We start from the raw sequence: 26,893 nt of genomic DNA on the forward strand, positions 1-26,893 counted from the left end.
TTTTAATATAAAGTTAATAAATATAAATTGTGTGTGTTAATTTGAAAATAAATAATTATTTATTATTTGTCATTTGATATTAAATTATAGTAACTTTTTTTTATAGATTAATACATTAATCGAACTTAAAGTGGCAGTAGTGGCATGTTCAACTGTCATAATAAAGCTCTTTGTTTAAAAAATTTAAACAAATTAATGAAATCTATTATAATATTATAATAAAATAATTTTTAAAGAATTATTTGAAGAAAAATATATTATCATATTATAATTTTTCACTTATTATTTAGATATGGAGGAAGTAGAATCTTTAAAAGGTTTGCTACAAAAAAGAAGAAATATTTGTCGTGAAAAGTTTAAAAATAATAAGGAACAACAGTTAGAAGAATATAAAAATTTAATGAATGAGTTAAAAACTTTACGAAGTAATGAATTACAATGCTTATTAAATATAGTAACAAACACTTTTTACTACAATTTATATAATAATTAATCATTAAATTGTTTTTAGATGAAAGTATGGAATATCAAGAGATTATTAGTAAAAACTGTAATTATTTAATTACACACGAGAATGCGATAAAAAAATTGTTATTTGAATCCAAAAATACACAGGGTTTACCAATATCGCATGAATGCCATCGGTAAGTATATTAATATAAATTTTAATTATAAAAAGTTCTCATTTATATTTACATTTATCATAACATTATTTGTTTAGACAATCGGTAGAATTTTTTTCAAATGCTTTAGAATTTTTAAATAATTTTCAAGCTGCTAATGGACCCTTAGAAATCTTACAAAATGATAACATAGACGCCGAAAAAATAGTGAATAATATCGTAAGTATAAATGAATATTTAATTCAGTAAATATAACTATATCATCATATTTAATTTATTTGTATAGGTGACATGTACCAATCATGTAAGTAATGAATTTTACAAAGCTAAATCTGCATTTCTACAGATAGAACAAGTCAAAAATAATATCGATTTTCTTTGCAATCTTAACATTATTTCCGATGGTAAGTTTTCTTTTATATCCTAATTTATATTTAATATATAAAATTGTGTGAAAAATCTCTGTATACCTTAATCTATTTGTATAATATTTTATTTACATTTTTTATTTTTTTATTAGATGAAAATGAAGAAGTGAATTCATCAGATTCGCAATCTGTTGACCTCATACATTAGGTATGTAATTATTCTAATGAATGAATTAGACAATCTTTGTACATACTTATGTTTAATATTTTATTAAATACCCATTGTTTCAAGGCATTTATTGGTGACATCTAACTGGTTATCTAAATTCAATTTTAGCATTATTAATTGTGGATCGATAATCTCCTGTAACATTTAAAAGGTATAATATATATTTATTTTTTAAAAATACTTTTTTTATTTTAATAACAAAAAGTAATCATTACCATATAAGAAGGTACAACTTGTGAAGTAGGAATTTCTGATAAAACTGTTGGAATATCTTCGTATGTAGAATGAATATTAACTTTTAAGTCTTTTACTGGTTTTTCTGTTTGAGAAGTTCGTAATGCTAATCTTTCTCTATCATAAAAAAAAGGCATAATTTTAAATTTTATTTCATTTTAATTGATTTGATTTCATATTTACCTTGCTAAATGTAATTTCTCAGATGCAATTTTAGTTTCTCTCTGTGCCAATGCTTCAAGCTGTAATTGTAATTGACCGAGCCTTTCCTTATGTTGATCTTCAATTTGACGAGCTTGTTTTAATGCCCTTATTCCTTCATCCTTTTTTTTAATGCAGACTATATTTGGTAGTATATATATATTAGTAGAAAAATATCTTTTCTTTATCTTATATTTTTGTTCTAATTATTAATTGCAATATCCTTCACCTGTGTTAAGTTTTCAAGTTCTTTGGCACGCAGTATAAGTTCGTTTTCCTTTTCTTGGATCTGTTGCTGTTGTATTTCAAGTTCTCTTATTTTTTCTTGCCATTTCAATCTCTCTTGATTAGCACGGCTATTCGCATTTTGAGCAGTCTTTATAGCAGCTTCCAACTAATAATATGAATAAAATGTAGTCAATATTTTATAATTAAATTTTATTTGACAATTTACCTCCGCCTTTGCCATGTCGTCAGATTTTAATCTATCGAAAACTTCTAGTTTTGCACGTTCTGTTATAACTACTTCTCTTTCTTGTGCAATTGCTCCTAATTGTCTTTCTTGTTCTTTTAACCATGCATCTCTTAAACTCTACAAGCATTATATATTAATAGTTATATATTCATTTAAAAATAATTTAATTATATTTGTTAATATTATACCTCTAAATGTTTACGTTCCCAAATAACTTTCTGTTCAAATAATTCTCTTTCCCTTGTTAATATTTTTTCTTTTGTATTAAGTCTTTCTTCTGCCTCATTATGTTGCAAACTTTGCTTTTCAATATTTGATGTGAATTGTACAAATTTCGATTCAAGTTTTTTCATTGATTCTACAATTTCTTTGCGTTCTTCTTCCAAGATACCTTTTTGTCTTTCTAAACTTTGTCTTTCTGCTATAATTATTTGTAAAAAAAAGTCGTCAAACAAATATCAATATAGATTTATTTAAATTTAATTTTAAAGCATACCTTCTAAGTATTCTTTTTCCGATTTTAAATATTCTTCTTTTATTTTATCAACTTTTTCATCCTTATCTTTGAATTTTTCGTGTACAGTCTTTATATTGTTGATTAAAATATTAGATTTATGTAACATTTGTTCCATATCAGATTTAAGATTTGTTACAGACGTCACTGCTAAATCTTCTCTTTCTTTAGCTTTTGATATATTTTCAAGAGTTTGTGAATGTTCCTTTTGCAAAAGATTTATATTCATAGTATGCCTTTCACTAATTTCTTCAATAGATTTGTCATGTTCTTTCTAGAAATATATATACATTAATTATTATTTGCATTTTATAATACATAGAATTAAAAGAATTTAATATTACTTTTAAATTTTCTATTTCTTCTTTATACGCCATTTCTATTTGTATTTTTTCTGCTTTTATTTTCTCAATTTGTGATTCATAATCACTTTGTAAAATTTCTATTTCATTACGAAATTTCTTTTCAAGTTTATTGATCGTTTCTTGAAGAAATGTAATCTGCCTTTTGCAAAAACAAAATATCATAAATATATATACATAATCTACATATTTGTAATATCTAATTACAAAATTTATCTAAGATACTTATTTGTATGAATCTTCGTGGATTATTAATTCATATTCATGTCTATCGTTTAAACTTTTCAATGTATTTTCCAGATATAACTTTTCCGATTCTAATTTTTCTATTGATTTTTCAAAAATAATTTTATCTTTTTCTTCTTGCATATCTTCTGTAGTTTGATTCGTTGAAAAATTTATTGGTATTGGCAATGATGTTGGTTGTGCTATCAATGTCTTAAATATCAAGAAAGAAAGAAATATATTTTAATTATTTTTAATAATTATTTATTATTTTTTATGTATCACTTACCTGAATGTAATGATTAATACGTTCTTGCTGTTGTTTCATTTGTGCTTCAAGTAAGATTTGTCTATCCATTTGTTTTTTAATAAGCATGTTAAATTGTTTTTCTTGCTCAGTCAATTTATATTTTTGAGTTTCTATCAGCTTATTTAATTGATCATTTTGATGAGATAAAGTTGCAGCTGTTCTTAGTTCGTGTTCTTGTTGTTGCATAGTCATAATTGTTGCATATTGATCGAATTGTGTACTAATTAGTATTGGTAATTCTTCTTTACGTACAGCTGTATTATTCATGTCACTATTATCTGTCTCTATTGGTTTGTTTATGTTGAAGTTATGTTGTATTTGTGAATTTTCTAAAGGCTGTTTTTGCTGCGTAATATTCTGTTCTGCATTATGCATAGATGGTTGTTCAATTTCCTGTTGTTTTTTACTGTCTAATTTCTTTGTTCCACCTAACCATTCTGGTAGATCTTGATTCGTTGATTTGTTTTTATTCGAGTCTTCAACAGTTTCAGCTGTTTTTGATTTCTATATAATTAAAAAATAATTTATTAATCTGGTGTATGCGTATAATAATAATACTTGAAGGAAGTAGAATTTAAATTAAGATTACCAATTCAGAATTGTATTCACGTTGAGGTGAAGAAAGTAAACCTAAAGGATCATTAATTATACTAGAAGTTTTTCTTCCTCTACGTGATTCTCTAGACACAGAAGTAGTAGGTGCATATCCAAACGTTGTAGATTTAACTGGATTATCTTCTTTGATAATATCTGTTGTATATTCTGTATTTGTTTTTGTACCAATACTGTCAACAGTTTTTTGAGTGCTAATATTCTGTGTAGAAATAGAACGTTGTCTACTTCCAAATAAGTCTTCCATTAATAATGATTTTTGTGATTTATCAGTCGTCGATTTTAACTTATTATGCGTACTAGTTGTAGTACTATCATTAATATAAGAAGTACTCTGCGTTCTTTGTATATTTATTTGCTTTAACGGTTTATTTTCAGGAACAACAGGATCATCTTTTAAATGTAATTGACTATCTTGATTCAATGAACTTTTAACTGGATTAATATTATCTGTACTTGTATCAGTCAATGAAAGTATTGGTTTATCGCTTGATTGTATACTGGATACAGAACTATTTATAGTTTTAATACCAAATAAACTTTCCATTAAAGTACTTTTAGCATTTTGTGTAATAACATTCTTTTGCTGTAATGGTATTTCTTCTTCGTCTGATATTAAATCTGCCAAAGGATCTTCTTTATTATAATCTACAAAAATTTAGGTTTATATTTTCATTATACTTTTAGATTTATTACAAAGTATCCGATATAATTCAAACCTTTAAATAGAACCTTTTTCTTGGTATCCGTATTACTCGCTAATGTAGAATTTTCATTATCTATTCTTGTACGGCTCGGTTTTTTAAATGAGCTTTTAAGCAAGTTATTATCCAGATTCTCAATATCTTCAACTATACGTGCAATTTCTTCCGGATTTATATCCGAATCATCAGAAAGGTCAGCCATCTATAAAATAATATTGAAATTTATTCTTATTGAACAATTAATAATTCATTATTAAAGTATGTATTTATAAAAAAATAATTCTATTTATATTTTAATAACCAATAACAAAGTTTACCTTATAGAAAATAAGTAAAAAAGTATAAAATATATAAAAAATTATTATTCACGAGATGAGAGAACTTTAAATATATTATACAACCTAATATTTAAAATATAATATGTGCACGTGGGATCCATGTTTAATTGTCAGGTAAAGCTGTCGCATACTGACAGTAGCGTTTGTTTACATACACGATCAGCTGTGCGTTACCATAGTTACAAAATTGCAATGGCACTTTCGTACGTTGATTGGTTACTTGTGGGTCACGTGACGTGAGAAGGGAAGCGAATCATTTCGGAAAGCATGACGTGTAATTACATGTTTGCTTGAACAACATACTCCGTTATCAAAGAAAATGGCAGACGTCATATTTTCTCCTCGTGCATATTGTAAAATAATTTTACACGCTGCTAAATACCCACATTGTGCTATCAATGGTTTGTTACTTGCTAGATTAAAAACTAAGAACGATGGAAAATCCTCGGAGTTACGTATTGAGGATGCAATACCGTTATTTCATATTTGTCTTCATGTTTCACCAATGGCGGAAATTGCACTTACTCTTGTAAATATTTTATTATTATTTCTTTATAAATTCTAACAAAAATATTATATTTGTTATCATTTTACTAATAATAACGGTATATGTATGATATACTTTCTAATGCAACTGTCATATTTTGAGGTTATGTTTTTTATGCCATTTGTGTTTCTATTTAATAGATATAAGTGTCAAATTTATTTTTCTAGGTTGATCAGTTAGCTACGAGTAAAGGTCTGATATTGGCTGGTTATTATCTTGCAAACGAAAATATTAATGATTTAAGGTAAATATTGTTTATTTATTATCATTTATATACGCTTATTTTATTTTTTTGTGATATTCATTTTAAGTAAGATTATTTTTGATTACAGTACAGATAGGCCAGCTCATAGAATAGCAGATAAAATAGCAGAAAATTGTAGTGGTGCTTTACTTGTTGTGGTAAGTATAATTATGTTTACATGGAAATATATTAGACCTGGATTTAATTCTTTACTTTTCTACTAGGTAGATAATAAAGAGATGACACTTAATATGACATCAAGTCCGTTACGTATCTCACAGTTTGTGGATGGAAAATGGAAACTCAAAGACAAAGCCAAGTAGTATATTTTCTATCATTAGTTTATAATATTCTAACGTATAAATTTAATTATTTATCAAAAAGGTTACCTTACTTACATTTTTTATAGTATATTCTATGAAGGAGGAGTCGCACCCACAGATGCATTATATACTTTGTTGGAAAATGAACAATATCGTAATCTTGTTGATTTTGATAATCATCTGGACAACATTACTTTAGATTGGCAAAATCATAATCTTAATAAAGTTATAGATGAAACTGTGGAGGAAAATGAATAGAAAAGAAGAAACCAAAGAAGTGTTCTATTGGAAGACTATCATTTTATTTGTACCTTAAACTGCACCACATCTATATCTTATTAAATTTCGATAAAATAACTAATGTACATATGCCATAGAGTTTATAAACAGCTATTTTTTGTTTCTAGATTATGAGATATTCTTTAATCATTCCTTTTCATTAAGAGCTTTGGTTATTATCCCCTTTGGATCATCCATTAAAAGGCAGAACTGAAAAATGGTATTATATAAAAAAATAAAAAAGGTAGAATAATAATGCGAGGGATATAAAGTATTGGTGCCAGGAACAGATTTTTATTCATTGTCTCGTAGCTTCGATATATAATTTTTCTGGTTCATCATCGGATCGGTAATGAAGTTTAGGGACAATAATTTTTATGATTATTAATATATATATATGTCATAATTCGCTTTATGAAACGAGGATGTTTTCGTGAAGATAGAAAAATTGTTCCTTTTTTTTTTTTTTTGTTATCTTTCGAACTTATTACAAACACACCTTTTATTTTTATTCTTTTATTTCCGGATTTAATTTTCTAAAGCTTATAACACGAATCCTATGCACCGCGCATTAAAATAGATTCAGGTACAGAATTTTGTTTTGCAAAAGTTCCATGCGATTTGTCAATTAGAAGAAGCAAAGAAGCTTCAATCTTATTGTTAGTTGTTTAATTTTGTTATTTTCCTGGATTTTTATTCTTTAATCCATGTGGAAAAAATATTACATAATTTTTATATTAAATGTTGTTCTGTGATTCTAAAAGCTACTCGAAGTGTTGTCCGATAATAATAATATAATTATTTATAACATTTGACGATTTCGTTAACGATTATCTTTTGGATCATTGATTTAATCATTGAAATTCTTTTTAATCCGATAGTATACGCGTTTATTTTAATTTTGTGCATTCTAACGATACGTGATTAACAATTTATCATTTTATATAACAAATTTTAAATGCATTTTGTTTATTCCAAGTAAATTATTTATATTCTTGCTCTGTTACATTCCTACATTCATGAAAACGTATGAAAAACGTGTACGCATTCTTAAATTTTTGTTTAGAAATAATGAATTCAAGATTATAAATCGATTAATTTAATTTCGTATGCATATAGGTAAACGATCGAACATAGTATGTGTATGTGTGTTTTTATTTGACGATTAATGTTTGCTAATAATTATTTTCCAAGCTTTCACAAAATTTTATTATCTATTTTCGATGATGCCTGTATAATAATACTTGTTTTTTTTATTTTTTTTTAATATTTTTTTATTTAATTAACATTAGACAATTCATCATGATTTATATATTATACCGATGAATGATGATATGAAATGTGGTAGTGCGTTTAAATAATACGCATCACAGTTTTATTCGAATGTATCAAAAATACTTGAACTAATGCAATGGTGCATTCGCGTTCATCTATAATGAATATCAATAAACGATTGACTTTGTAAGCTGATCGCATGATCGAAATTCATATATGTATTTGTATGTATCTATATATGTTGATATATACAAGGTGTGTCCCAGAAATTACTTTACTTAATTGAAAAAATTAATAATATTTTCTGATAGAATATTTAATTATTTATTTATAATGATAAATTCGTAGGATTATATTTTTTAAATAAAACTATAGCTGATAATTCATATCTTGTAATACAAAATGAAATATCGTAATTTTATTAGTTGTTATTTTTGAAAAATCTTGTTTGTAAATTAACATTTGGAACACCTTGTATGTACATGTATATATGTATATGTAAAATGTTTTAAAATAACAATCTCGAGCGTATCATTTAATAATTATTAACAAATGCTTACCAAATTCGATTTTTAAATGTAATATTGCCAAGAAATGTCATTTTTACTTTTAAGCGATTCGTTTTATATATCACTTTTTCTTTTTTTTTTATTTCTTTCACTATTAACGATAGATCTAATAATCGAACTGTGTTTTTTTTTTATATTACCTCGCACGTTGAGTATAATAGTGAAATTGAATTTTAGGCTTTACATTTTTGTGCATTTCAATGAATGATATGATTTTTTTTGAATATGTTTCGTAGTCGTGCTTGTTTGTAATCGATTTAAAAAATACTAATTTTTTATTCGACTAAAATGTTATTTTTTGTTCAAGTTAACTAGCATGCGTGAAGTTTTTTTTTTTTTTACATTTGTTTCTTTTCAATCATAATCAGCATTTTTCTAAATAACTAAGTTAAATCATAAAATATTGTAATAATTAATTCATTATTTCTATGCGAGTTAAACGAAGAATTATGTTTATATAATCGTAAAAGTTAATAATTACACTATAATAATAATTAACATTTCATATATTCTTTGAATTTATATTTCGTAGAGATTGATAATGACAATGATAGAAGAATAGAATAGAAAAATAAATGCAGTGCATTCGGAAAAATTCCTTTTAACCATCATTAATATTCTCTTTGACGTTTCATTAATTAATAATTACCATCATCATCATCATAATTTTCGATTTATAAAAATAATCGATACCATTTCTCATGATCCCGTACAAATGTTTATTTCAAATTTTCAATCGACCAGCGATTTAATAATAATTTCATTTTATATCATTTTGTTCTTTATAGAAAATTATTCTTCTTTTTCTCCAATTGTGCTTTTAAACTTTGTTATGTTATATTTATATATATATATTTGTTGTCTTACTCTGATCGATTAAGTTTAAAAATAGCCAAAGTGCACGAATTAATTGTTCATAGAGCGTCTAATTAATTGTTATACATAAGTTAATTATAAATGTATGTTGTGAGCCGGGATTAGAAGAGATTACACGAACCTTGTAAAAAAGTAGATTATTGCAATTGAAGAGAATATGTTAATTATTTAGGACGTTCTAAACTGTGTCTTCTTCGAACAAGCGGATTATTCGAAGAGAACTTTTATTTTATTTTATTCTTAATTAATAATACGCTCACGCTTTTTTCTCATTTTCTTATTTACATAGTGAACACTTTTTCTTTGTCAATTTTTTCCCTAACTTGTCCGATTCAAGTTTATCATTTACATACATTTCTACAACGAAACGATCGATAATTATTAATCGGCATCAATTTACTCGTATCAAAATATTACATAGCATCCTTTAAAATATTCCATAATTAATAAAATTGTTTGGTTTCTTTTTCTGATACAACCAATGTCAAAGAAATAATTTTATATAATAAATATTAAATTATTCAGTATTTACTTCAGTTAAGCCGCTTGTCCGCAAAAAAAAAAAGAATATAGGAATTAGTATTGAACAATTAGATAAATGTGTGTTCGACAGATGATTGAGAAAACCTTTCTCGAGAACGTTATAATGTTTGATTTCGAAGCGATCTCAAGCATTAATATTCTAATTTCTAAATATGTATAAATATACGAGAAGGAAGCTTCTTTTTAATTAATATATTTCTCTGTATGATATGATTTTTTTTTCTTTTTTTTTTTTTTACGCGACAGTAACTAATTACGGAGAGAAATAGTAGATGATTTTTTTCTATTTTTTTGTTTGTTCGTTATTCCTTACTTTTTCATTTTTATGATTTTTTTCGAACCCGCGAGCTTAAAACACACGAAGATTTTATTTATTATTTTTTTTTGCGGTAAGAACGATAGAAAAACGTTCTCGAAAGGCGCACAGAAACATACAATTAATTATTACACTTATTTTCTAATCTATGCGATTTTCTTTTCATTTTTTTTCTTTTTTATTTTGGTTCCTTTAGTGTCATCGTAGCACAGTGAATTGAAATTAATTAAATATTCATAAATATACACTGTGTAATATGATTGCTTGGATAAAAACATTTTTTATATATTACTTTCGCCATAGTTAACCATTTTATTTCTCTTATTAAATTTATTGTTAGCGAATACGCAAGTTTCTATACGAAAACAATAAATATATATATGTATATTTTTAGTGTCATTAAAAAATATATTACAACTAATATAACAACAGTTTTATTTATGTACACAATTTTTTCTTCTATTACTTTATTTAATAAATGATTGTTAACATTAAAAAAGTAGTCAATGTATATTTTCTTCTCATTTATAATCTTTGTTTTTATTCTGAAACTAATCGAGTATGATTCAATCAAAAATTAAGAATTTAAAAAACAAATTCGAACGAGTCTTCGAAACACGCGTGCCAAATTTCTTTCTAACATTTTTCTTCCTACATTGTTCTTTATTTTATATTAATTATTATTTTATAAGTCGTGCCTTGTGAAATATATTTATATATATATATATATTTATTTGCTTGTTCTTCTTATTTCTTTGTCTTCTATTTATATATATAACTATATGTTGTTATCCTTTGAAAATCCTTTTCGTAACAACGTGACACTCGGGCCATGGTGTATAATATGTATTATATTTACATATGTTTTATATATGTATATATCTTTCAGAGTGTCAACAACGATTCGCGATAAACAACGCGATCCCGCTACAAAGCCAACAATTATTTGGACGGTTGCGAACAAAATTTGGTGATGGGATAACATGATAAAAACAACATATCACACTTCGCTTTGATCTTTACAATTAGTTCATCCCATGTCAACGAAATATCCCTTCCCTTCTCTTTCCTCTTTCACCAAGTAATAACTCTGTACATTAATTTTGTTCTTGTCTTTTGTTTTTTTCACAGTACGATAAAAGTGATGGATTTTACAAACGTAGAAAATCGGTCTAAGTTTTTCCTCTTTACTTTATTCTAACAAACAGCCAATTCCATTCAACCCTTTATCCAATTTCTTGATGTATTATCAATCTCATCAATTGTGAACCCGTTAGACCCGTATGATATACAAACTATCCAGTTTTCATAGTATTTCAACCGCGACATGTCATTTTATTCATTGACATCTTATTATAAGGCGACTGATTAACAACCCAATTATTCGAAAGTACAAATTTGAATTCGATTTAGAAGCAGAATAGACGCATAAAATGATCGCTTATCAGTGGATAGTTGTTAGATCTATTTTCAAAAATAGTTATATCTTTCCAAGATCATTCTTGTCAGTCTGACAAATTTAAAACTCGAAGAACAAAATTTAATACAACTTGTCTTACATTTTTCAAGAGAGCTGTACTATTTCTTTTCAAAGATCTTCATCTATATATATATAGTTTCATTCCAAAAGACTGGAAAGGGTGATTGCATTTTGCTGCTACGTCATCGAAGAATGGGCTTCCGATGGTACAGGTAATTGTGGCGTTTGTCTGGAAAGTCGCCTAGACCATCGTTGAGGCGACACAGGTGGTGTTGGCCTTGGTGTGGTTGGTGCTGATCCTGCTGTCAATCTCCAATTACTACTGGATAGTGTAACGGATCTGCCAACAGCAGCTAAATTCGTATTGCTACTACTGCATGCTACGGCAGTTGACAGATCCACCCTTGAAACAGCTCTGTGAAAATGAATTTTGTTATTATCCTTTATTGAATTTATTCATTCATTTTTGTATATTTAATTTTGATATTAAATTTATGTACTACCCCTTATAATAGACAACACATTAATACAAAGCTGTATTACGAAGATGCCTACAACAAGGGGCACTTCAAAAATGTTTTTCCGAGAGATGGCGCTCGCAAGAAATGTTATAATGTATGAAGTGTTGCCTACTTTTAGGCGCGAGACATGCATTATAAACGATCTTTATATACAGTTAAGCACTAGGTAAATGTAAGGAGAAGAGGATATTAAATTACCTGGAAGGAGGTGCAGATCCTGTATAGGAATGTAACCCTGCAGGACCACTCCTTGGCCGACTAGTGGACATAACGCTGGCTGATCTAGGCATGGCTGGCGAGGGTGGTGCGGATGGAAGCATTCTTGGTGTTTGCGGTGGTGTTCTACCAGGCGTTAAATTTCCGGAACTACTGGAAGACGATCGTCTTCTGGAAGTCCTACGTTGAGATTTTGTTTACTTTTAAATACTCTATTTGCGTTGACAACTAAATAAGTTTGAATCAAATGTTCTTTCAAATATTTATACGAGGTATCAAAATAAGTTTGATATTATAAAATAAAATAAAGAATTAAAAGGAATAAGAAATTGGTTACCTTTTGGACGGTTGACGACAAAGTCCAGTAGGACAAGGACGACCCATTGCACACTTGCCTTCGCACACTTCTCGTGCTTGCACCAATGCCTCATAATTTTTAAGGGTTGCTCTGCATGCTTCTGCATCGGTTTCTGCTAACGCGAGACTAGGAAATCTTTCTTTCAATCTTCGTCGTTCCTATGGACAAAATTAAATGTCTACGAGCGTCATATGAATGTATGCTCAATTAATAAGAAGGGACTCATTTTGTGTGGTTTATTTTTGTAACATTATCGATATGATTCTTGGATAAGATTAAAATAGAAACTTTAGCTAGTTCGATTCCTCGTTTAACTAAATAAGAAAACAAAATGAGAAGAGCTTTATATTATTAAATTAGTATAAGAAACCCTGATATTATCGTATATTTCATTTTTAGTGTTTCCTTTTATGTTTTCGTTTCGTAAGAGAAGGTAATTCGTTATTCTTATTGTTATATATGTTTCTTTCCTTTTTTCTCCAATTTAAGAAATATTAAAAAGATTTCGTACTTCCTGAAGACGGCTTGATTCAAAGTCCTCGAGTTGTTGTTGAAAGCCAGCATTTGGATTGGCGATAGAACGTCCTACCCTCACAACCTTAAGTGCCTCCTTCCAGGATAGATTTGTGGTGCTCATAATATAAGCGACTGCGACTGTCACACTTCTCGACATGCCTGCCAGGCTTCAACAAATAATAATATTATATCTTATTTTATTTCCTTTACTAATAGGATCCTTTTTTTTTTTAAACTTTTAATATTTACCAATGTATTAAAACGTTGCCACCGCGCAATCGTGCCGCGTGAATAAAATCATTACATAAAGAAAAATATTGTGAAAGATTTTGATCCGGTCTGTCTGCTGCTAGGATACATAAATAATGTTTATTCTGAAAACAAAATATATAAAATAATTAATTTATTGTTATCTCTGATTATATATATTATATAATACCGAAAGAAGTATAATTTATTGTTGAAACGTACAGAATGTAATCTACGAGCTGTATCGTGAATAGCCAGGATATGAGTTATCTCAAACCTTTCCAGTTGATCTGCGTCCTTACTGTCTTGATAATTACCAACATAAAGGCCTGGAAGTACCTGTGAATATATATATTACAATAACTACTTAAAATGTGGTGAATATTTTATAGAAATTAATGATCGTACTCGTTAGATGATATTTGTTTCTGAAAGACCAACACACTCGTCGTTTAACGATTTTGCAAATCACAAGAATATTTCTATGAAAATTGTTGTTATCATCGTCATAGTTTGCGTGACACGTCAAATTTTATATACATATATTATCAAGAAATTTTAAAAAGGTTTGGACATTATCGTAAGAATATTAATAAAAGAGAAAATAATTTTGTAAATTAGAAAAAAAAAGTTCGTTGACCTAATTTCAAGTTATTCATTTCTCGCGGTCAAGAGTTAGTTTTTAGATACTTGTCAAGATTTTGCCAAGAAAACTTTATCAATTAACCCTCACACGCGACGAATAAATCAAATATTGAAGAAAATAATGAATAGGTTTTGATTTTTAATGTGTCAGATATTTTTATCATATGATTCGAATAAAATAAATGAGTATTATCAAGTTTTTGTACTTTATATTAGAAATAAAATTAGATTGATCGTTTGTAGTGACACGTGATGGTTAAAAAAAAACAAAATGAGTACAATGCGGAATTTATTTTAAAAAGTTTCAGTAATATAAATATAAATTATTATATTTCAACGATTCTTAAAAGAAAGACAAAATATGTAAATTTATTTTCTTTAAAATGTATTTTTACGAAGTATTACCATTTTACTAGATAATTCAAAGGAATTAAACGGATACCAATTTATCTTATTAATATTCAATCTTCATTTTTATCTTTTAATAAATCAAATAAAAAGCATTTTATTTCTTATCCTTGTTTTAATTGAACAATAAAATGAAATAAAAATATGTAAAGACATGTTTAAAGTTGAATAATCAAACTGAACATTATGAAAAATTTGTTTAAAATGATTATAACAAATACATAACCATAACAATAATTTTATCGAATCGAACTGATGTTTGTTTGCGTGTTTTTTCATGTAATAAAAAAGTTCAAGATCAAACAAGTATTGCGTTAGACTGGAAGTTTGCCAGAAGGATTCCTTAGCTTACACAATACTAATACATAGTATATAGTATATATATTATGTGAACTCGTAGCTTAACTTTTGTGCACGATAGATCAACATATTTTCGCTAACTGTGTCAAAGAAATTTCAGGGTTACGGTAAAAGGACATGCCGCCAGACCAATGTCGAAATTCATCACTACGAATAAGCCAAAAAAATAAAATAAAAACATTCAAATAAATTGGCAATCATTCAGAATATTTTGATGAAGAACATAGAAACCATTTATTTGGCTATTATTGATCATTCGTATATTATATAATTTTGTATTTTATTTTGACGATTTTTATTTTATTTCTTCCTTTACAAGAACCACACGCGTTACTTGGTTGACCACAATCGTTTTTTATTCTTTTGCTTTGTTTTGTTTTGTTTTGTTTTATTTATTGATTAGATCGTTGACCCGTTTTACGTTAGTGTCCTCGATTATTTTACAATGCATATCGCGTTGAACATTTACCGCCCAAGGATATTGTATGGCTGTGACACGTAATTCCGCATCATTTCCCTTCATGCCTTACGGCTGATTGCTCTACTTGTTGAACGGGGTAGTCAGATTATTACAATTATTACAATCCAACTTTAACCCCCTTCCTCGATTTATTTTTATTTTATTTTTATTTTTTTTTTTCATATCTATCTTTGATTAATTCTATATTGTATTGTATGGTTAACCCATTACTCGAAACAGTACAAAAATGCAACAAAAGAATAAAAATTAAATTAACTGTATAATATATTTTTATTTTTACTATAATTAATTTTAGATTACTATAATACTATTTTAGTATAATATTAATAGTAATATTAAGTATTATAGTACATACTATTAACTATAATAATCATACTAACCAAATAGAATTATTTTTGCAACAATTGTGATACATTTTTTTAATTTAAAAATAACAACATTATATTATATAAGTAATTATTAATTTAAAATAAAATACGTGAGAATTTGTAATTATCTTTTGTAATCAATTACTATGACTCATTTACTTTCTACTTTCTTTCCTAGAATGTTTCTGAATAAAGTAGTGTACTTGTAATATATGTACATATGTATATATATATATATATATATATATATGTCCGGTGTTTGAAAAGCACTAGCTTGAGTGTCACTCTATTGATTTGCATTTCTTTTCAGTAAACCAACCGCAGAAGGTACCTGGCTAATATACTAATTATCTCGCTTAACTGAAGCTAATGAAAAGGAAAGAGCTTTTTATCTCTAAGCACCTATACTTTAAAGTACAAATACTTTTGATCTTTTAACTTCCTTGTATATATACATATATATATATTTATATACCTAAGTATACTTAGATACTTAATATTTTATCTCTTCACAAAATTTAGAATTCTTTATTTCATTGTTTTTTATCTATACTTTAATTTTCTATTTTATCTTTTAATCAAAATAACAATTATAACTTTTATTTAAATAATATCAATGATTTATTTTGAATTACAATTGTTTGTATTTAATAAATAAATTATCGAATTTATATTTATTCATATTTCACATATGAATATTTAATTATTATAAATATATGTATTTGTATTATTAATTTTATGTTTTAACAAAACTAATGTAGAATTTAATTTTGTGATCGTACCTTATGCATATTTGAATATTATAAATATGTATGTATTTGTATTATTAATTTTATTTTTTAACAAAGAACAAACAAAACTAATGTAGAATTAAATTTTGTGATCGTACCTTGTTCATCCCATTCCCCATGTTTGGATTTAGGATCTTCTTTGCTGTTATAATTCCAAAATACAAAACCTAAACGTATCACACAAAAGAATTTGTTCTATTCTTTTTTAATCATAAGTGTCTCTTTTTCTTCAGGACTAGTTTCCTCCACCTCCACTTCTTCCACTTCCGAAAAAGAAGAAGAAAAAGAAGAAGAAGAAGAAGAAGAAGGAGTCTTCAGCCTCTTAAACTCTCTCTCCAACGATCCGATTTGATCCTCGTTATCGTGAAGATCGCATTGTTTCTGAAGCACTATTCTCAACCAACACATATCACCACCAACAAACACATTACCTACGTGCATATATTCTTATCTCAAATTGTACTATACTTGATTTTTCTTATTCTTACATTAATCTTTTTTTTTTATTTTTTTTTCAAAATGTTATAATTAAATTTTTAAATGTTTTAATTTAATATTTAAATAATATCGAAAGTATATAATACGATCAATTCCAGTCATAATTTTTGTATAATTTTTTTCAACAGTTCTCAAATGATTCATCATGAGTTTATTTTTTAATTCTCTCTCTCTCTCTCTCTCTTTTTATTTTTATATCCTCCTCTTCAAATTTTGTTTCTTCAAAACGACGAAAGTTGATTGCAATTTTATTTTTTTTTTTTTTTTTTAAATCGACCGATCTGCGTTAGAATAAAAATTTCAAATTTCAAGTAAAAAGAAAAAAATAAGAAAAAAAAAATGAAAAAAAGGCCCTAGATAAAACTCAGATAAATAGAAAGAAAGAAAAGAAATTCATTTACTGACTTGGTAGTTGGAAATGTTCGTAGTTTTCAGAATTTTTCTTTTGTATATTTGTCCCCCTTCACCCACATTACCACCACCACCACCACCAACACCACCAGCACCACCTTCACCACCACCTTCACTACCACCTCTTTTTTCTTCTCTTCTTTTTTCCTTTCTTTTCCTCTTCTCACACCCTCGTCTTCTGGCTATCTTCTACTCTCCAAATGGGTTTCTTTTTTTATTTTTTTTTCAACGAGCGGGCATGATTAAAGGCAGAGCCGTTCCCTTTTCACCACCCCGTCCGTCTGCTTTTCCCTTTGCCAGAGATGAATGAAAAGTAAGCCAAAGTTGGATAAAAAAGAGAAAGAGGGAAAAAGATAAGGGATGGAAAGGAAAAAGAAATAAAAAAAAAACTATCAAGAGAAACGAAACGTTTAGATGATCTAAAAATATACCTTTTAATGAGAATGAATTTTTTTTTTTTTTTTTAAGGAATAGGAAAGAAAGATTTATATATAATATAAATAAATAAATAAATAAATAAATAAATATATATATATATATATATATATATATATATATATATATATATATACTATTTTAATTATATTATATAATTATACTACAAATAATATAATTACTTTACGTATAATACTATACTATAGTAAGTAATTATATTATTTATAGTAAAATTATATATAGTATAATTATAATATAGCATAATTAAATAAGTAATTATACTATATATTTTATACTTATATAATTACACTATATAATTATACTATATAATTATAATATAGTATAATAAATATAAGTAATTATACTATAAATAATATAATTATATTATATATATATATAAAGAAAGTAATTTACGAGATATTAATATTTTTCTTTTATTATTTATTTCCAATTTTTTTAGTCAAAACGAAATAAAATTTCTACGTAATCAATTAATATTTATTTTATTATTCGATTGAACTTGGAAATAATATTATTACATTTTTAATTTAATTTATTTTTCTTTTAATCCTTTTTTTATCATGCAAAACATAATGGAGGATCGATAATATCGATCGGTTTTTATCGCGTTTACCCTCTTCTTCTTGTTTCCCTCTTTAACAAACCCGTGAGAGTATTTAGCCTTTTTGTGTAAATATAAATCTACAAAAGTAGTTCTTCCCAAGGGAAGTAAATACTTATTCACAATTATCAAGGGATTTTAAAGAGACTATAAGATGAAAGTAATAATAATAATAATAATAATAATAATAATAATAATAATAATAATAAAGTTGATTGTAAACGTTTGACATGCAGAAATAAAATATTAAGAGGATCAAAGAGATAATAATAAGATTAATAAGACAATAAGTAGATAAATGTTTTAATCTTATTTTCCCCTATGAGAATCAACGAAGAAAATATTAAATGAAAGATTGAAAGAAGGAAAATAATGAAAAATAAAATTAACCAAAAAGAAAATATGAAAAATATGAAGGAGTTTCATTTAAACTCGTCATGCTGCAATAATATCGATTGCAGTCAAATCGATAAAATAAATTACGCGGCATTGACGACAGACGATTTACTTGGAAACGTGCCAACCTACTTTAATTTAGCGAGATATCTTTTTTTTTATTATATATATATATATATAGATATTATATGACGAATGTTCACAAACACATATATGTATATATACATTGATCATGGATATTAGAAAAATTTGTCGAACTTAGAATTCATATTAACGATAGATATCTTTAGAAACTGTATTAAAAGGTTGAGACATTGCAGACATTGACGATGCTTTCTATAAACTTTCTTAAGTTACCAGAATAGGAAACCTGACTTTTTTTCATCAATTCATTTCCATTTACGAACTCATTTCTGTCTACATTTATATTTATATCTATATATATCGAGTTATCTGAAAAGTTAACATGTGTACTTATATGTATGTAGAATTAACTGAAAAATGATATACACTCCTCATATGTACGCCAAGTGATCTAAAAATGTAGACTATTTCAAATGAAATTCAACGATAATATTTTTAAATAATTATTTAACATTTTTGTAACTAAAATATCTATAAAAAAAAAAGAGAGAGAGAAAAAAATATGTATTATATATGGAAAACATTCTAATTTTAATATTTAAAAATATAATATAGATATTTATATATAATAAATTTTTTAAATTGGTACAAACATTTTGGGTAATCCAATATTATATATAAAAATAAAACTGATATATATTTTATATAAAATATATATTATTATTATATATATATTAAAATATACAAAATATATATATATATAATATAATAACTAATATAATAAAATAATATATATATAAAATAAAATATATATTAATTTTATTATTATATTATTTTAGTTTATTTTATATAATTTTTGTTTTATATTTTTTATTGTAGTTTTATTTTATTATATTATTATATATAAAACTTATAGATAAAAAACTATAGCAAATGTGCATGCATAGGTATTACTATGATTCATAATATGTATCATTGATTTTTATGCATTTATCATGAATGAGAAAACATTTTTTTCTATCGTATCTTTAATAATATTTTTCTTATTTTTATTATTTTATTTTTAATCCGTAACATTAATTAAGAAATATAAAAAGTTAATTGTAATTTAATTAAAAAAATTGTTTGTGCGGTTGTAGAAAATGCAATAAACGTTGAGGACTTTTCAATGATGCTTTAAATCGATTTTTAATTTAGCGTGTACAATGAAAGAAAAAATTTGATTGATTCTATATAAATAGAAAAATAAAATTAAAATAATAGATGATGGTTAAAACCATGAGATATATTTATAACAAATCTTAACGTGTTCGATACCAAATAAAATTAATTATGAGACCTTAATGTGAAAACCGCAGCGTGAGATGACTCAAACTTTTATAGGACAGCATACACAAGTGGTTACACATTTAATTCTCGTACAGTGATATCGTTTTCATTAACTGAAAATTTCAATTTCACCTTTTACTTTGTTTTTTTTTTCTTTCTTCATGAAAACGTAACTGGAGTGAATAATTCAAATTTAACGAAGATATATCAGCATTCATAAAAATTTTTTTCTTCTATTTTTACAGACGTTCACGATTACATAGACAGTAAAAAATAAACTTAATGGTGCTAATAATCCAACATATATATCCGGTGTCTCTTTAAAGAGACAAAAAAAAGTGACAAAGTCGCGTGCAAACAATTAAACAGTTTAAAGGATTGAAAACAAAATCAGTAAACATTATAATGATTTGTGAAATATGTTTAATAATTGCATTTCTATTTATCCTGATCGAAATATCAATGTTTTTATTAATAATTTAATGACAAACATACAATACGAATGAAATAGTTCAGTGTCAGTTTATTAGTAGCGTGATAATCAGTAGTTACCGTCTCTAGTGTCAGTTCTAATATACCTCTGACAATCGTATATTGTGGTGATAATCAAGCGTTACTATGTACAACGTGCTAATAATCAGTGATAACGATACACACTTTAATCATGACGATTTAACATACATAACAACAACATCCCCATTGGATATTCGACGATACGTTTAACAAAACTGAACTATAAATATAAAAATATTTTTAATTATTTTCAAATTAATTTTTATTTCAAATAAATAAATTTCAAGGAACAATTTTTAATTCATCCGATTTCTTCAAACAGATTTCACACGCCATTATTTTATTTTATCTCTCAAGTAGAATCCTTGTTCCTTGTCAAGATAATGAAAAACATGACGGGTATCATTTCCCTTATCGATAAGCTTGAAGTATTTTAATAAAGATCATCCCACTGACGTGTGATACGATGTGGTTAATGTTGAAGATAACAAAAAATATAACAGAGAGATGAATTCTATCACAAATATACAGGTGCACAAAATCATGCTTTCCTTTTTTTTTTTTTTTTGAAGTAAAAAGTACAGGAAAAACAAATTAAAAATAGGACAAAAAATAAAAGTAAGAGTGTTCTTCATGAAATGTTTGGTATTCACCAATCCATAAGAATTTCTTTCCCAGTTATATAGTTAGTGTAAGGATCATCCTTTAAAATCACATCTTGTCACGATAACGAAACACACGATTCCTGTCACTAATCGAAGTTGGACGTTTAAAAATATTTTTCCTTGTTTGCTTAGTTTGACTTGTAACTTTGTTCCTTTGATCGTAGTCGGCTGCTGTGTGTGGCTTTGATGAAAGGGCGCGTCGTGCGAAAACTGTCCCGTTCACCACCGTATGAGGAAGGAGTGTTGCGAGGATACAGGGACACTGTCAGGGTGGGAGCACAAGACGTCTGCGAATGTACGTGAAAATCAGTAGAAGGGGAAACATCAAACCGTGAAGGGGCAACGGTAAGGGCCACGTGGTGGGGAGAGAAAGATGAGGATGAGAAAGAGAAGGTAACGAAAAACGAATTCACATTTTATCCACGTCCTTTCTAATTTACCTTGAACGAGTCAAAAGAAATAAAACAAATTCGAATAAAAACGATTGTGTCCTAGGATATTCTGATCGGAATATTCAATATGAAAGTTAGCAAATATTCTTTAATATCAAATAAATCATTCTCAAAGGATTATAGATAAGAATATTAATATTCCAACAAAAAGATTTCTTTAACAATTTTAATAAACTTGACCAAGTAGGATATGAATTTATGTAAAATAAAAGAGGAGACGGTTTGATCAAAGGAAAGTACTAACAAAATGAAGATTTAACGAGAATCCTAGAACGAATAAAATGATTATGATATAATATCTCTTAGATGGAAAATAGGAAAACTTATTAAGGTAGGTACAGGTCGGGAAGAATGTTCATGTTGTGTCGGAGTTTGGTCTGTATCTTCGGTGGTTATGTGGTAGGTCGGAAAGCCGTGGATCGGCATACCGAACAGGTGGGGAGAGAGGCTAGGGGGTTGTGTATAACGTGAGAAGAAACGTAGGGGTGGAGCGCTCGAGGACGGGACGAACTATCCAACGTACATCGTTGTAGCTCGGGTTGCCCTCGCGCAGGCGCCGCTCGATAAAGAACTATCCCCACCTTTACACAAATCCTCCACTACACTACCACCATTACCACCCTCAATACCTAACCGTCGTCCTCGTCGTCATCGTCATCTTCTATCCTACCCCCGACCCTGCCCCACAAACCGTAAATCTGGTCTACTAGGGCCAGTCGACGAATACAGTTAACTGGGCTACGTTCGTTCGAGTAATGGAATGCTGATATAAAATGGGACGGTCGCTATACTCCAGCAAACCTCTGAATGAATCTTCGCTACATCCTCTTTTACTCGGTTTCTCTTTTTCTCTTTTATTTTATATTTATTTATTCTTTTCTTCCTTTTTCCTTTTTCCTTTATAATCTGTACGATTATTTGTATGCTTTTATTTCTTATACTTTTTATAATATATTTGCTAGTTGGTAAGGTAATGGCGGAACAAATGGATTTCTCTTTTTTGTATTTCTTCATTTCTATACATTTTCAGATGAATTCTTATCGATGAAAAGCGTCCTTTAAGAGAATATATATATATATATACATTTGTCGGTTGGATATTCGTTTAATCTTTTGACGGACTGACTCTTCTTTCTAATCGTAGATGAATTCCTAGAAACGAACAAAAAGATCGTTTGATTCAAAGCGGCATAAATATTTCTCTTACGCTTCTCTCTACGGTGAAAGCGATGCAATAGGTATATATACATTTATATATATGTAGGTGTATGAAATTCGTTGAGAGGCAGAGAATACTCTCATAAAAGTGCATTTCTTTTCTTCTTTCTTTCTTTCTTTCCTTTTCTCTCTCTTCCTCTTTTAATTTTTTTTTTCACTTCCTCTACTCTTCCTTCCTCTTACTCTTCTTCCTCTACTTCTATCAGCTAGCACTAGAAGCACGGAGACCCACTTTACTGTGCTAAAACAAGCGCCTCTTCATATGCTTCTAAACTCGTTCCCTCTTTCTTTAACTCATTTTCACTCTGTCACTCTTTTAAAACTCAGTCACTCCTCGTGCTTCTTTTTCTTTTTTTCTGTGCATTTCATCCACAAAAAGACCGTGTCTGTTCTATTAGATTTTAAGAATTACGTGACCGCATCCGTACGTAACAACAAACCTATGATTATTATTCTTACGTTATTATCCCTAACCGATCTTTAATAAAATAACATATTTTATTTACACGAATTTATGATCAAGTTAATCATATTCATTATAAAAAAACCAATCAATGTCAATGATACATTACGAATAAAACCAAGATATTATACAATCTTCGTAATCCACGGATACATTGTTATAGCTTTAAGTTAGAAAAAAAAACGATCAATATTATTGACGATAATTTAAATAAAAGAAAAAAATTACCAAGAGATCATTCCATCCATTATAATCAACATTATAAATAACTTTAATTTACAAACTAACATTTACGAAGGTAACATTAACGTGGTAGGTTTTCAGTTGATCGTTCAATATGCGTCATGATAAACAAGTTTCGAGGAGGCGTGACAGAATTCGTAAAAATATCTACGAATGTGCATTTACTAATACATATTACCAACCCGGCATTCTTATGCTAATAATGTTAGAAGAGAAGGTAACACAATAAATGATCAAGGCAAGATCAATTCTTCTTTTTAATTCGTTTATAGAATATAAAGACTAATAAGCTCAACCACGCACGCTTTTCGATGACTATTCTTTATTCCATCTTTTATCTTCTTCTTCTTCCTCCTCCTCGTTCGTCCCTCTACCACCCACCTTATTTATGTTTCCTCTCATAATACCTTCATTATTGTCTCTTGGCACGTGAGACAAAATCATCCTGGATGGACGGATGCACCACCGTTCTGATAGGCGAGCTGTCCCTTGTGTATTTGTGCGTGAACGCGTAACGGGTTACGCAAATCCTACGATGATGATGGCATTTTGCCGCAGGGGAATTTAATGGTCTTTTCTCTTTATTTTTTTCATTTTTTTTTCCCTATATCGTATAGGGTCAACACGTTCAACGAGCGACCCAGACATAGTAATGAAATAATTTCTAAGTGAAATAATATGTTTTTCTATTTAAATTACTTTTTATATTATATTTTTATATAAATGTGTATATTAGATACAATTTAGATTATTTTTTATTATATACGATCAATATGTTTTACTGAATTTTATAATATAATTATTGTGGTGTATTTTATTGAATGCAATTGAAATTATTAAATCAAATAAAATATTCTGTTAATAATTAAATGTAAAGGTGTATTATGTGTGCACTATTTGTGCACATTTACGTAAGAAAAAAAATCTGTAAAAAGAAAAAGAAGAAGAATATATTACATTTAAACGACTTAGGTATACCTGAGTAACAATCTGAGTCACCAATTCTCGTTGTTCCTCTTACAAAAAGATCGGCTGGAAAAATGCCGGTTGTAAATTATTGCTGTTTGAGCTTCCGCTGTTGGCTGGTAGAGTCTTCTTCTTTGGTTGGTGTGTAGCAAATAAGAATCAAGCCGAGGATTACCAAGGATGCACCAGACCACCAAGTTAAGGAGGTCGATTCATCGAATATCAGAAAACCGAGAAAAGCCTAGGGAAATTAAAAGAAAATATTTGAAATAGTGAATAAGTAAAGATGATACCCAAAAGGAAACTTTTAAGTATTAATAATCGTAAGTTTAATTTTTTCATTTTTTCTAATTAATGCCTGAATATTTCCGGTTTTGCTTATGTGACTTATAACGTGCAACTTTGTAATCGTCTATTAATAATCTAAATTTTTATTTTGTATTTATTTTTTTGCGTATCTTGATATTGTTTATATTTGATGATTATGAAAAGGTATGCGAGAAATTGATTATCGAATATTTCCGGGTGTGTGTGTGTGTTATATACCCAATGTGTAGCTTTGTAATCGCCTAACGCATATTCCGCATGCCGTTATTATGCAACAGGCAACTCGTCGACGCTTCACGTGAGCATCGTTTTCAAAGAGAGTTTAACGAGTTATGTACAACATGTCTCTCAATCGAGAATTACGAGGTGTACTTCGTACTCGCGTAGAAGTATCGTTGTATTATCAGATCTACGGTAATTGCTACGAACGCATTATACCGACTCTCTCGTAGAGATCGGTAATACCTATGTCTACCTTGTGGAACACCTTTCACTATTGCCTGCTAGCTACTTCTGGGAAAACATATTGGCAAACGACGCCCTAATGTAAGCCCAATGAATTCATTCGAACAAACTAATACATTGAATAGTGATATACAGCGTGCAGGAGTTAGCGCGATACGGTTCAGTGATTAGTATTTCATAATTTTCTAATGTTTAATGTAGTAACGGTGAATTAAAATTTAGTCTCGTATAGGAAACGGTTAATGAAATAAATAAAATACAAAAGAAGCCATTATAAGATAATTAGAATTTTTTTGTTATACTATAGTTCCTTATCGATACATACTTTTTTATAATTAAAGATAATCTTGTTTGAGTATGGATAGAAGAAATTGTGCATATATCGCTTAGTTTTAAACGAGATTTGATTTCAAAGTAAAATTCGTAGTTTGAATGTGAGGAGGATTGAGGTGAGTTTTTTTTATTCGAAGAGTACCTAATGAAATCGTTAGTATATACGAATGGAAAGCACTAGTCGAGGGTAGAACGTGTAAAAAATCAAAGAGCCTTTAAGAGAGGCTCGTGAGACTCTACTCGATGTACAGATAAGTGAGCGATGGTATTGATAGTACGTTTACCGTTATCGACGGAAATATAAAAAAAGAGAGAAGGGAAGTAAGTATGCTATTGCAGAGGAATTAGTGCTAATGGAATTTAAAGAATTTCATTTTATCTTATTAGTTAGAATACTTTCGCAAAGGAAATACTTTATTAGTGTGCAACGTTGTCTGATTATATTCGCGTTAAGTTCTCAAACGTAAACAGCAAATAAATTGGTTACTCACCGAACAAACATAATTCGTCGCTGTGCTGGCAACGGTAGCAGGTAAAGAAGATTCACTTCCGTTCAGAGCTTTTACGAATAATGTGCAGCCTATTGTGTTACTAACGACCATGAGCACGAGGAGACTTGTTTTTAACAGCAGCGGTATCTTTTATCAGACAAATTTTCTATTTATTCATTTAATTTAATTTAATTTTATTTTATTTTTAACTTAACTTAATCTATAATATTCGCATAATTAATTAGAATTTAATAACGCGTTAATTGAAAAAATATATATGCTTAAAAAATATGTATTAATAATAAGTATTTTTATTTAACGTATTCAAATTTCGCGCTACTAACCAAGAAATCGAACTCAGCGCCACCAGACAGCTTACCGAACAAGCTGCCGCAGGTAGCAAAAATTCCAGCGCACACAGC

The 26,893-nt window shown here is 27.8% G+C and overlaps 4 protein-coding genes across 10 annotated transcripts; 2 read left to right on the forward strand and 2 right to left on the reverse strand.

Moving 5' to 3' along the window:
• Positions 1–7: 7 nt before the first annotated feature.
• On the forward strand, positions 8–4,707 carry LOC107066202 (uncharacterized). 3 transcript variants are annotated; one of them, XM_089174766.1, is made up of 7 exons: positions 8–29; positions 291–425; positions 512–644; positions 722–842; positions 910–1,027; positions 1,144–1,199; positions 1,329–1,466. In XM_089174766.1, the coding sequence occupies exons 2-6, from the start codon at positions 293–295 to the stop codon at positions 1,197–1,199; spliced, it is 561 nt and encodes a 186-aa protein (XP_089030892.1). In that variant the 5' UTR covers positions 8–29; positions 291–292; the 3' UTR covers positions 1,329–1,466. The 3 variants fall into 3 exon arrangements, 2 of the variants coding, with proteins under 2 accessions (XP_089030892.1, XP_015176086.2); XR_016177336.1 differs by lacking the exon at positions 8–29 and adding an exon at positions 4,532–4,707 and having other exon boundaries at positions 106–425; positions 1,284–1,371; XM_015320600.2 differs by lacking the exon at positions 8–29 and adding an exon at positions 4,532–4,707 and having other exon boundaries at positions 108–425; positions 1,329–1,371.
• On the reverse strand, positions 1,214–5,437 carry twy (fas-binding factor 1 twitchy). The gene is given in 14 exon segments (XM_089174767.1): positions 1,214–1,355; positions 1,436–1,571; positions 1,638–1,785; positions 1,788–1,794; positions 1,885–2,049; positions 2,110–2,247; positions 2,319–2,551; positions 2,627–2,918; positions 2,989–3,150; positions 3,235–3,444; positions 3,521–4,045; positions 4,131–4,801; positions 4,873–5,059; positions 5,175–5,437. Coding segments are annotated over 13 exon segments (2,967 nt in total). The 5' UTR covers positions 5,175–5,437; the 3' UTR covers positions 1,214–1,262.
• A 7-nt stretch (positions 5,438–5,444) lies between these two features.
• Positions 5,445–6,715, forward strand: EMC8-9 (ER membrane protein complex subunit 8/9). The gene is made up of 5 exons (XM_015320598.2): positions 5,445–5,724; positions 5,910–5,986; positions 6,075–6,144; positions 6,211–6,305; positions 6,396–6,715. The coding sequence occupies exons 1-5, from the start codon at positions 5,515–5,517 to the stop codon at positions 6,565–6,567; spliced, it is 624 nt and encodes a 207-aa protein (XP_015176084.1). The 5' UTR covers positions 5,445–5,514; the 3' UTR covers positions 6,568–6,715.
• Positions 6,716–6,855: 140 nt separating this feature from the next.
• On the reverse strand, positions 6,856–22,634 carry LOC107066203 (uncharacterized). Of its 5 annotated transcripts, none has more exons than XM_089174760.1 (9): positions 21,502–22,631; positions 17,464–17,658; positions 16,659–17,339; positions 13,730–13,846; positions 13,508–13,632; positions 13,254–13,425; positions 12,722–12,900; positions 12,367–12,564; positions 6,856–12,062 (listed from the first exon to the last, which is right to left on the reverse strand). In XM_089174760.1, the coding sequence occupies exons 3-9, from the start codon at positions 16,677–16,679 to the stop codon at positions 11,825–11,827; spliced, it is 1,050 nt and encodes a 349-aa protein (XP_089030886.1). In that variant the 5' UTR covers positions 16,680–17,339; positions 17,464–17,658; positions 21,502–22,631; the 3' UTR covers positions 6,856–11,824. The 5 variants fall into 5 exon arrangements, with proteins under 5 accessions (XP_089030886.1, XP_089030885.1, XP_015176091.1 ...); XM_089174759.1 differs by having other exon boundaries at positions 16,659–16,949; positions 17,464–17,760; XM_015320605.2 differs by having other exon boundaries at positions 13,508–13,604; positions 13,785–13,846; positions 17,464–17,760.
• Between the last annotated feature and the right edge of the window lie 4,259 nt (positions 22,635–26,893).

Source organism: Polistes dominula, unplaced genomic scaffold (assembly GCF_049000335.1).
Source record: "Polistes dominula isolate Pdom_NZ unplaced genomic scaffold, Pdom_raw_medaka contig_16, whole genome shotgun sequence".
Classification (NCBI taxonomy): domain Eukaryota; kingdom Metazoa; phylum Arthropoda; class Insecta; order Hymenoptera; family Vespidae; genus Polistes; species Polistes dominula.